The sequence below is a fragment of the Dama dama genome, chromosome 29 (assembly GCF_033118175.1).
Source record: "Dama dama isolate Ldn47 chromosome 29, ASM3311817v1, whole genome shotgun sequence".
Taxonomy (NCBI): domain Eukaryota; kingdom Metazoa; phylum Chordata; class Mammalia; order Artiodactyla; family Cervidae; genus Dama; species Dama dama.
In genome coordinates this window covers 17,270,456-17,282,884 of record NC_083709.1, presented here as the reverse complement: position 1 = coordinate 17,282,884, position 12,429 = coordinate 17,270,456, and the positions used below count along the sequence as shown (strand labels likewise).

The following is a 12,429-nucleotide window of genomic DNA, read 5'->3' as shown; positions in this document are numbered from 1 at the left end:
TGAATACTGTAAACAAAATTAAGAAGCAAAAGATAAAATGAGAAAAGTATTTAGAATATATTTGACAAATTAATATATAAATTAAACATATCTATGATATAAAGAGTTCCTATATGTAATTAGGAAAAATTATAAACTCCTCAATGTAAAAATAAGCAGAGAATGTGGACAACCAATTCATCACATGAGAAACACAAGTGGTTGATAAATACATGATAAATATTCATAGAAAAGTAAATTAAAGCCATGTTGCTTTTCACTTAGAGGATTGGCAAAGGTTTGTAACTTGATAAAAGCTCTTGACAAAGACCAAGGGAAATGAGCTTTCTTCATTGCTGTGAGAATATAAATTCATCTTTGCAGAAATTAATTTAGTATCAGAGTTCAAGATCCTTAAAAATATGCATCTTCTTTGACTTCATAATTCCACTTATAGAAATATAGCTTTAAAAATATTGGACAAACAACTAAACATTTATCCTATAAGGATGCTTACTACAGGTTTATTTATAGTAATGAAACATTGAAAATAACTTATTTGAGCAATAGTGATTAAATACATTAATGTTGTCTGTAGATGGCATGCAATTAATAATATTGGTTCCCAAATCATACTTATGTATATATAGTTTACACTGTACTGTTTACTGAAATAACCATGTTATTATACTGCATAAACAGTCTGGTTCCATTTTCTTAAGGGTATATGCAAATATGAAAGCTCTGGAAATTCATCACCAAAGTGTTAAAGTGTTCATAGTGTTTTTTCATACGTGGTGAGATTTTGAGTCTTTTTAATTTTTTTCTTTATATAGAGCTTAATTTTCTGATTTTTAACATGTGTATATTACTTACTTAGTCCAGGGAGTTGCAAAGAGTCAGACACGACCGAGTGACTGAACGACAGCAATGAAACAAAAAAATTAGATTAAAAAGTAAAAGAGAACTTTTTAAATAAATTAACTTAGTAAGTATAAAAAGAACAATAACCTTTTGTAGAGAAAGTACAGGGAAACACATATATCCAGTTGTGTGAAAATGCCTGAAGGACAATTTGGCAAAACATATATCAAAAGACTTAAACATATTATGCTTTTGAGCCCAGCAATCCCACTTCTAGGATTTTTAACCTCAACCAAGATTAACGGGGAACTTGAACAAGAGTAGGGTATATGAGCAAAGGACATCTTTCCAGCATTATTTCTGATACTAAAAAAATGGAAGTAGCTTGGGCATGGAAGCAGAGGAATAGGTAAAGTAAGTATGCTACCACCTTCCAATAAGGAGCCCCACAGCCCTGCATGTGATGCAACAAAGGGGATAAATGACAGGAAAATGTAGCCATGATACAGTCTTAAAAACAGGTCACAGAACCGGATGTAGATAATGATCCCAGTTTTGCGTTTTTAAAAAAATGCCAATGGAAAACAGCATACCAGAATGTTAACTAACAGTGGTTATCTCTAAATAATGGTGCTGTAAGTAAATCTTATCTTCCTCTCTACTTTCTGAATTTCCTATAACTGCAAGCAAATTACATGCGGAAATATTAATGTGATTCATCAGAGGAGGCCAGCTCCTCCAAGCATGGCCTGAACCCATAAAGGATAGAATTCCGTCACCTCTTTCATCCTTTAGAATGTTGCCCAGGGGCACGTGTCCCATTTTTTTAGGGTAAATGCCAATTCATTTTTTTTAACTTCACATTTAAAAAACAATATTTAATGGTATTTTTGAGAAGGAAATGACAACCCACTCCAGTATTATTGCCTGGAGAATCCCGTGGACAGAGGAGCCTGGCAGGCTACAGTCCATGGGGTCACAAGAGTCGGACACGACTGAGCGACTAAACCACCACCACCACCACCATTTAATGGTATTACGTACTTAAGCATATCCTTCTATGTTTAATACAAACCGCATTAAAGTATGTAAAGTAAAAATGTAAGGTCTTTTTTGTTCGTGAATTTCACTCTCCAGAAACAGCCTTGCTGGCAGTTTATTTTATACCAAAGGGCTTTCAGGCATTTTTTTTTCATTTGCAAATATATTTTATATACTCCCCTTTTTTTCTTTCCCACAATTATTTTATACAAAGTATTCTGCAATAAACTCTTTCACCTAACAATAATGCATTCCAGGCATTTTTGGTCAGTTAAGTCTTTTATTCTTTTCCTAATTTATTTGTCTACCCATTCATTTGCTGAGTTAGATTTTATCACTGTATAAGTTACCCATAAACATTATTTCTTAAAATGTGGAAAGCTCCAAAGGGTCTAAACTGAAAAATAAAAATTTGTCCCACCCCCTCCCTCTATCATCCCAGGAATAAGGGATGCTAACGGTGTTTGTTTTTAAATCTCCTTTTCGTCACCTTTGTAACTTTAAAGAAGACCAACACTTTGATTTTAAATATATCTCTGGGCTAATTATATCAAGTCCCACTATGAAAGATGCAGAAGCCCTTCCTTCCCCGCCTCCCACCTGTACCCTCTCTTCTTTATTGAAAGTTTCACTTGTGGTTGGTTCAATCTGTAAATACAAAAACTGTAAATATGAAGGGCAGACTGTGACCTTGAGAACAAGGAGGTATTTTAGCAAATGTGGGGACTCCTGGAATCAAATCCCCATGGATATGAGAGGGCTGTGTATAGAATCAGACAGTATATATTCTTTGTGTTTTGTTTCTTTCTCTTGGCACGGTGCCCTGGAAGTTCACCATGCTAGTATAGCTAGAGTGATCAATCACAGCTGCATTTTTGAAATCCATTTATCAGGTAATGGACCTTGGTGTTGTTTCCAGTGGGAGCTAATGAGTTAAGCTGCTAGGAGTGTATGCCCACAAGCTTTTGTGTTAGATGTGTCCACTGATGTTTGATAAATAACTAGAAATGAGATCTTGGATCAGAGAATAGAGGCTCCCAAGCTGGTTTCCCAAGTTTCTTTTCCATTTCACTTTGCTGTCAGCATTCAACGTTGTGTGAGAGCTGCAGCTTCCCCAAAGCCCGCCCAACACTTGCTTTGGTTGGTCTTTTAGCAGCAGCCATTCTGGAGGGTATGTAGGGGTATCTCTTGGTGATTTTAACCACCATTTTCTCTAATGATGGATAATGTTGAGCGCCTTTTCATGTGCTTGTTTGCCAATCATGTAATATCTTCTTTGTTCAACTATTTAAGTTGAATTTTTGTCTTCTTTTATTGAGCTGAAAAAGTTATTTATATATTCTCACATCAGATACATGTTTTTCAGATATTTTCCCCAGTCTGTGGTTTACCTCTTCATTTCCTTAATGGTGTCTTTTAAAGTGCAGACATTCTTAATTTTGAAAAACTCGAATATATCAAATTTTCCTTTCATAGTTCATGCTTTTATGTTCTAAAAGATTTTTTGCCTGTCAAAGTCACAAAGATTTTCTCCTACAGTGTTTTTCTAAAAAGATAATGTATCTTTTTTAGCAGTTTTTAGGATTTTTTCATTATCACCAGTTTTCAGCAATTTGATCATGATATAACTTGATGTGGTTTTCTTCATCCATGAGGTTGAGTGATTTTCTCGAATACTTGAGTTTATAGTTTTCATCAAATTTGGAATTTCCATCTTTCACTTCTTCAAATTTTTTTCTCTTCTATCCCTTTTCTGATAATCCAGTGACATGTTTTTTGACCACATAATACTGTCTCACCGGTCACTGTGCTTGCTCTTTTTCCACTTTTATCTCTTTTTTTATTTAAAGCTTCACTTTAGTTTCTTTTTCTATTGCTATGTCTACAATTTCCAAGGTCCTCATCTTGTTCTAAAATCCTATCATAATCTACTTTTACTTGTTTATTGCTTATTACTGAATTTTCTAATCAGTTTCACATTTTTCACAGATGCCATTTACATTACTCCAGTGTCCTATTTTCATTACTTCACATACTTTGGGACAGAGTAGAATCAGCTAGATTTCGAAGCTATAGGACTGATTTTTAAGTATCAGTCTGTGACTCACTATATGGTCTTAATCAAGTCTTTAGACATCAGTGAGCCTCAGCTTCTTCATCTATAAAATGGGAAGGAGTGTGTCTACTGTCAATACTAGACGCACTACATGTAAAGCCCATGGCAATGTGTCTGACTTTGAGCAGGAAGGAACACAGGCATTCTGTGTCAGTATTCACTCTCCCATTTGATGGGCAAACCCTACGACAAAGAGTTTTAATAAGTTGACTTTAGATCTCTGTGCCTGTCAATCCATGTCTGTCGATTATTACAGATAATTACAATAACTGCAACATTATTACAGTTAGCCCCCAAAATGTCAGGGGCCTAAAACCTTTTTTTCTTTCTTTTTTGCTGTCTTTACCTTTCTCAAATTCCTGTTTGCAAGCATAAAATAGAGCCAGCTTTTTCAGTCCAAGTGTCCCACCACCCCCTGAAACCTGTGGAGGTGCTTCTCTGCACAAGTCTCCTTTCTGTTTACCAATTCCACTTCTGAGTTGTGCTTAATAAACATTGGAGAGGAGGCTGTCGAGGACCGATGATGGATAATGAGAAAGAAATTCAGGCTGTGAACAGATGTGCATTTGGGAACACAGCTGTGAGCCTCAGCATGAGAGGACACGGCTTCACGTCAGAGACGAGACTCAAATCCCTGTTCGGTTTCTTCTGCTTCTCCCCTCTGTCTTCAGCCTCCGGAGGATGGAAGTGAGGATTCCGCTCACAGGCTTGTTCTGAGGCTCCTGAGAAACACATGTGAAAATGCTTTGCCAATTGGCAAGTATCAGAGTCATGCTGGCTGTTTTTGTAGAAAGGGAAGTTATTTCCCCCATGTCCAAAAACTATATAGAAATATATTAATATGGAAAGAATATGTGTATGGAGGACAAAAAATGTTTCTTTTCAAGAAAAGAGGATCAGTGGCAGGAACACTATAAGCATTATTTATGAGAGACTGTTTTTTGATTTTACTTATTTTTTAGAACTTTTGTGTTGGGGTGTAGCCGATTAACAAACAATGTCATGGTTTCGGGTGAAGAGTGAAGGGACTCAGCCACACATACACATGTATCCATTCTCCCGCAAACTCCTCTCTCATCCAGACTGTCACATAACACCCGGCAGAGCTCCCTGCACTCTACAGTAGGTTCTTGTAGGTTACCCATTTTATTTTATTTATTTTTTATTTTTTTAGGTTACCCATTTTAAATACAGCAGTGTGTATGTGTCCATCCCAAACTCCCTGATTATCCCTTCCCCCTCATCCTTTCCTCCAGAAAACACGTGTTCGTTCTCTAAGTCTGTGAGTCTCTTTCTGTTCTGTATGTCAAGTTATGAGGGACTCAAATGAAGGTCTGCCTGCAATCCGGGAGACCCGGGTTCGATCCTTGGGTTAGGAAGATCCCCTGGAGAAGGAAATGGCAACCCACTCCCGTATTCTTGCCTGGAAAATCCCATGGACCGAGGAGCCTGGCTGGCTACAGTCCATGGGGTCGCAGAGTCGGACACGACTGAGCAACTTCACTATGAAGGTCTGCAGGACTATCTTTAAATCCCTTTTGCAAGTAATACTCTGGAAGTGTAGCCAAATAAAAGAAAGAGTCTTCATGAAGTGGGGTAGGTGAACTTGTCTGCATCAGCATGGTCAGGGAGCTAATTAAAAATGCAGACACTTGGCCCCAGGCTGGACCTTCATGTCAGAACTGCTGGGGCTGGAACTCAGGAGTCTGCAAACTCCCAGCTGTGATCATGCAAGTTAAGCAACTACTGTGCTAAGAAATCATAGCTGACTCCATTAGGAAGTAGTGAATTCATGATTTAATTTTGTAATAAAAACAATGCAAAGAAGAAAAGAAACAAAACAGAAGTAGATTAAAGTCCACAGTCCCATCAGTACCAAATATACCAGTAGTTGTTTTCATTTTGACATATGGGCAGCATGTTTTACTTATCACTACTGTGTTTTTTTAAACACATGTATATGGTGTCTCCAAATAAAAGAATTTTATTCGCAAGCTAGTAATTATCACAAGAATTTAAATATTATCCTGGTGCCATTTTTCCACATAATTTGCCTAACAAATTTTAAGCTTTGCTATGTCAGCAGAATCAAATGTAGGTGACACAGTAAGCATGCATCTGTATTTTAACACATTTTGACAGAAATGCTGTCTTCCTTCCTGAAGTTTTGCTCAGCACCCTTAAACGTTTCACCACTTGAAAACAGTTTCCATCAAATTTATCATTGTGGGGAGTGAATTTCCACTGTGGAAACATTTTCAGTTTACAAAATTGAAATAGCCACATGTGTGTCTACTCATCGCTGAGCCTAAGCTGGCGGTCACTTTGGCCAAGGGCACACACAAGTCCAAATCCACTGCTAGCTCGCCCAGCAGCCCTGATATACCGAGGCAGGAGTTACAATTCTAAAGGTGGGTCCTGTGGTAGCATTGAGCAGATATTCCACTGGTATTGAAAATATTGCACAAGGCATTCACTGTGGTTTCTTGACTAATCCCATCACATGCTCTACAATCTAGCCAATGGAAAAGCTGTTTTCTGAACAAGGTTTCTGTCTCCATCTCTTTGGGAAAGCACTATTTCTCCATATTCGGATACTACTTAATCCTGGTGGAATTATTCATGGCATTTTTTCTGATGTTCTCTCATCCTCATCCTTTACTCTCTCAACTCCCAACTAACAAGTGTGAAAGAATGCTGGAATTAAAGCATCAGTATTCAGTGGCCTCTCATGGAACCATTAGCTGAAAATGTTGATAAGGAGCTTTTCAATGAAAGGGTCAGGCTGGCATCACCTGAACCCAGATCTATCTTAGCATCTCTGAAGTAGTGCAGCTGGATATTTGAGCCTCCTGACAGATGAGCCTCCACATGACACTCCTTTTAGGCATCCCTATCAGAAAAAGATGAACCTGGGTGTAGTGAATCCTGCAGAGTTAGTTCTACGTATGAGAAACACCAACAACCTCAGACGTGTGGATGATACCACTCTACTGGCAGAAGACGAAGAGGAACGAAAGAGTCTCTTGATGAGGGTAAAGGAGGAGAGTGAAAGAGCTGGCTTAAAATTAAATATTAAAAAAATTAAGATCACGGCATCCAGTCCCATTAACTCATGGCAAATAGAGGGGGAGAAGGTGGAAGTAGTGACAGATTTTCTCTTCTTGGGCTCTAAAATCACTACAGATGGTGACTGCAGCCATGAAATCAGAAGACGTTTGTTTCTTGGCAGGAAAGGTATGACAAACCTAGACAGTGTGTTGAAAAGCAGAGATATTACTCTGCCAACAAAGGTCCGTATGGTCAAGGCTATGGTCTTCCCAGTGGTCATGTACAGTTGTAAGAGCTGAGCTATAAACAAGGCAGAGAGCCAAAGAATTGATGCTTTTGAATTGTGGTGCTGGAGGAGACTCCTGAGAGTCCCTTGGACAGCAGGGAGATCAAACCAGTCAATCTCAAGGGAAGTCAACCCCGAATACTCATTGGAAGGACTGACGCTGAAGCTGAAACGCCAGTATTTTGGTCATCTGATGCGAACAGCTGACTCACTGGAAAAGTTCCTGATGCTGTGAAAGATCGAGGGCAGACGGAGAAGAGGATGAGATGGCTAGATGGCATCATCGGCTCAATGGACATGAACTTGGGCAAACTTCAGAAGATGGTGAGAGACAGGGAGGCCTGGTGTGCCACAGTCCATGGGGTCGCAAAGAGTCGGACGTGACTGGGTGGCTGAACAACAACAGCAGCAATGAGACATAGGGAGATAGAGGAACATGTTGTGAGCCATTATGAGGAAGCAAACTGCGGAAAGCAGAGCATCCCACAGGAGCACCAGTCTGGATCTGACAAGTCAACGGCATGCAGCAAGCCCACGAAGGGGCGAGGGTGGGCGGGGTGGGAGGTCGCTCCAGTGAAGGTGACCCAAGAGACTCAGCCATCCCACACAACGTGCGAAGCTCGTCTGAATCCTGAATAGGACAGACCAACATCAGGAGGCCAGTTTTGAGACGACTGGGGGAAACTGATCATGGATTGGATGTCAGATAAAACCATAGAATTACTGCTCCTTTTGTTATGTGTGATAATGGCGTTGTGATTATATGAGAAAAATGTCTCCATGTTTTAGAGATGCGTGCAGAGTATGGAGGTGGCACAGCATGTTTCAAGCCATGAGTTTCATTTCACTTTAAAGTTTAAATCTTTTGAAAAATGATTTGTCTTAAAATACTTAAAGTATTTCCATCAAGAAAATGATTTCTAGGCCTTCCCTGGTGGTCCAATGGTTAGTGCTCTGTGCTTCCAGGGCAAAGGGTGTGGTTGATTCTTGGTTGGGAAACTAAGATCCCACATGCTGAGCAGTGTAGCCAAAAAAGGAAAAAATAAAATAAGTATTAATAATAGTATCTAAAGATAATTGGTGAATCTGGGAGATGTGTATAGAGGTGTTCGTTATACTCATGCTTTATATTTTGAATTTTTTCATTCAAAACAGTTTCAATCTAAAAAATGATATCTGAACCATCCTTTAAGGATTACCTAGTGTTTTCTCACAGGTGGAAGTGATTTCTTCTTGCTCAGCTCACAAGACCTCTCTTTAGAACGTCATCTGCGTATCCCGCTTGTCGTGACTTGATTGTACGTCTCTCGTCTTATCGTCCCTCAAGGACAGACATCTTCCTTGTTTCATCTCTGTGTCTTGGTGTGCCTGACACAGTACGCAGTTGGCTGTGACTGAGTGAACACAAGAATATAGTTTCCAAGAGCCAGCACTGTTAGAACACTTGTGATGGTGAAACACTTGTTGTTTCACGATCACGAGTGGAGGGAATGATATGCACAAGGTGAAGTACCTTCATTCAGGTTGAGTTATCCTGAACATGAGACTCAAAAAATAAGTTTCAGTTCAAGCTCTTTGGCCTCTTTTTAGTTCAGAGTCATAAGCCCATCATTGTATTCTTCTCATCTAGGAAATGGGCATTGCACTAGAGGATTCACGGAGGGGGGCAGGACTTGGAATCCTTAGAAGTTGGCAAATACTCCATAAGGACGGAAGGAACTCACCAATGGGAGGCTGGTGTCTCACATATTTGTATATGTGGAGTAACAGTCAAGTATTTATTAAGCTCTTACCTTATGGGCCACGCACTGTTCTAAGATGTGCCAGTAGCATGAAATAACTCATCTAACCATTACAGCAATGTTAAGCAACTTTCCCAAGGACACAGAGGTTGAACGGAGCAAGACTGGGGTTCAGATCTCTGCATTCTTATCTTCGGTGCTCTGTGGTCTCTCTCAAACATGACAGTGTTTGTGGGGTGTCTGGCTCAGTATCTGGCACAGGAAGGCCACTTAACACATGAGAGTACCTGCTATTTAAAAAATCTTTTTGTTGCAAGGCCTGCGGGATCTTAGTTCCCCAACTAGGAGTCGAACCCAGATCCTCTGCATTGGAAGCAGAGTCTTACCCACTGGGCTGCCAGGGACGTCCTGTACCTGCTCTTTAAAAGAGTAAACCAGGGCCGCAACGTTGTACTTTGTGAACCTCAGTTCTTAAAAATTAAAAAAAGTAAACCAGCGTCAAAATGATTTTTCTGTCTTGCCACCATGTGCATTCCAGGGTTGACTTCATATAATAGAAGATATTTTCCCACTACATCAACCTCCCGCCTCTCAAATAACCTGCTTCTGGAGCAGCCATTGCAGGTGGAGGGACTCAGAGCCACCAGCACTTTTGGGGCCATGTGGCAACCCGCCATTCACATTGGCCTCTGTCCCCTCTGACCACCCGGGCCCTCAACCCGAGAGGAAAGGTTCGGAACTTCAGGGGGTCCCAGGCCAGCTCAGAGCACCGTGAAGCTGTCCTCTGTCACCCAGGCCATCCTTCAGTTACGATTCACTTAGTACCCTGTCTGCTCTGGTCCTTTCATCTGGTTTGGTCTGCATAACGACCGTATGACTTATGCTCAGGCCCTGGGTCCCTGACCTTTATGAAACCTAGGGAGCTGCACAGTGTGGGTCAACATTCCCCAAACATCTTCCGTATGTTGAATTTGGACTTGAGCACGTCAGCTGATGACTGAACTGCCACCTGCGTGCCAATGGTCCCGTCTTGTCTGGATTAGCACTTTCATCTGAGTGATAGTGTTTGCACAACTGTTTCCATGTTTTGATGCCTTTTCCCCTAATTTTACACAAATAGACAAACAGTCACTGGAATTACACCTGTAATTGTGGGTGAGCGCATGATTAAAAGACATCTGTGAAAGGCTAAAAATAGACCAAGTTTTTCCAAATAGGCAAGACAATTGACAGGTTATCAGTATTTATTTAGAAACATACTAAAAAAAAAAAAAAAAAATGGTGTTCCACAATGCCAGGACCAGGATGAAGGGTGATGCAAGCAGAAAGTGCATTGAAACCTGGTTTAATTCTGCAGAAACAAAACTGCCTCCTCGGCCCCAAACAGGAAAGTGTATTGTTTGACTTTTTTGGCATTCATCTTTGAGTATGTTTTTTCAAAAAGTCTTTATATATGAAAATGAGGAATAGTTTCATACTTCCCCATTTTATAGGTGAGGAGACTGAGTCTAGAAGATGAGATGATTTGCCCAGGTTCACCCAGCCAACTGGTCGCTTGCTTGGACCACCCCCTTCCCCTGGACCAGGGAGGAGGGAGACTGCTGTGCCAGGCTCTTCCTGGAATCCCACACCTCCCCTCTCCATCAGTCTCGGAGGGCTTCTCCTCTGGGCTGGAGGGCTTCAGAGGCAGGTGCAGTCCCCACAGAGATGAAGATGGGGTGTCAGAACTCGAACTGTGAGCCCTGGTGATAGAGCCCCAGGCAAGGCACCCATGCACCCTCTTTGGGCAGGGAGGTCTCCTCTAGCGCCTGACTCTGTCACCTTCAGTGTGATCTTAGCAAGTCACCTGGCCCCTCCATCCTCAGCAGTGAAATGAGAATAATCGTAGCCACCCTATGGATACTATGTGCTGTGTGAAGTCACTTTAGTTGTGTCCGACTCTGCCACCCTATGGACCATAGCCCGCCAGGCTCCTCTGACCACAGGATTCTCTAGGCAAGAATACTGGAGTGGGTTGCCATGCCCTTCTCCAGGGGATCTTCCCAACCCAGGGATGGAACCTGCATCTCTTATGTCTCCTGCATTGGCAGGCGGGCTCTTCACCACTAGCGCCACCTGGGAAACCCTATGGATGCTACATGAATATCCAATAAATCACTTCTATCAAATCCTTTCAACCTGTGAAATGCTGGCAACTGTAAATAAAAAGTTTTAAGGTTGAGTCTGTGTTTCAGACTACAAGCGTCTCCCCTGGGGCCCACGTTGATCTCCCTGCTCCGGTCAAGGTCTGCACGGGGGTCTAACCTGGTCCAGATAAACAAGCATGAGCCTCCCCCCAACCTTCCCCTTCTCTTGCTACTCCCCACCCTCTCTGCACTACTCACACACACATAGCATACGCACGGTTGCTCTGTCACATGCACACACACGTGCACATGTGTGTGCTCTCACACATACACATATACCCTTCTCCCATCCATCCTTCACTGCTGGAAGGAGGCCAGTATCCCCCGAGTGCAGCAAAGCCCCCTGAAGCTCCTGGGACCTGCACATGTTGCCTAGGCCTTCTGCATGGGCCCTGCGTTTCCTGGCTCCACCCAGCCTGAAACTGCTAAAACATCACAGCAGGGCGGCAGCCCTAGCCCGGGACAGGACTGTGCTTGTCACGAGCCCTCCTGATTACCTCGGGCTCCAGTCAGGGCCCCTGGGGCGGCGGGACCCTAGAGAACCCATGCATTTAGAAAACCCATGGAAAACCATCTGCATACACACTGCTGAGGAGCTGAAGGACAAGGGCGTGTAAGTAGGGGTGATTTGATCTGAGGAATTGTGTTCATACTTCCTGTCAAGTTATGTGGCTGTTCAGTTCTGTTGTTTAAGTGGACAGAAAGGTTTGCACAGAAAGTTTAGAGCTGGTGGCAATAGGGTTGACTAGACAGGATTGGTCATTTGGGCAGGCACAGAACTAGATGTCCATGTAGGGAAAATTCTAGAAGCTGCTGCCCGCTGACCCTTCGTTGAGCCAGGAGGCTGGAAGGAGGAGGAAAAGCCTGAGACCCAGGGAGTTGTTTCCCAGTGCTGGGGCTGACCCTGGTCCAGGTCTTACACCCTCTCCGGTGCTGAGGAAGTCATTCACGTCTCTTTTCATTTTACTACTTGTACCAATAAGATATGCTTGCTGTTAGAAAATTCAAGGAATATATAAAATCATTAGAAAGCGGTTAAAAAGTCACATGAGGTCCCATTATTTGAGATAAACAATATTAACATTTTAGGAAATATCTTTTTGGAGCCCTACTTTGCATCAACACTCCTACACACTCCCACACACACATTTTTTAAAATTTGCT

At 41.7% G+C, this 12,429-nt stretch overlaps 1 protein-coding gene across 3 annotated transcripts in view; it reads left to right on the top strand.

Moving 5' to 3' along the window:
* BLK (BLK proto-oncogene, Src family tyrosine kinase) overlaps positions 1-12,429 on the top strand; it is a 51,306-nt gene that overhangs the window by 15,855 nt on the left and 23,022 nt on the right. For 2 of the 3 annotated variants that reach the window (XM_061132179.1, XM_061132182.1), the window contains exon 1: positions 11,730-11,878. The exons of the other annotated variant lie outside the window; for it this stretch is intronic. In XM_061132179.1, the coding sequence (XP_060988162.1) occupies positions 11,811-11,878 (68 nt within the window). In that variant the 5' untranslated portion in view covers positions 11,730-11,810. Of the gene's footprint in view, positions 1-11,729; positions 11,879-12,429 lie in introns of those variants that run through there. 3 annotated transcript variants of the gene reach the window in all.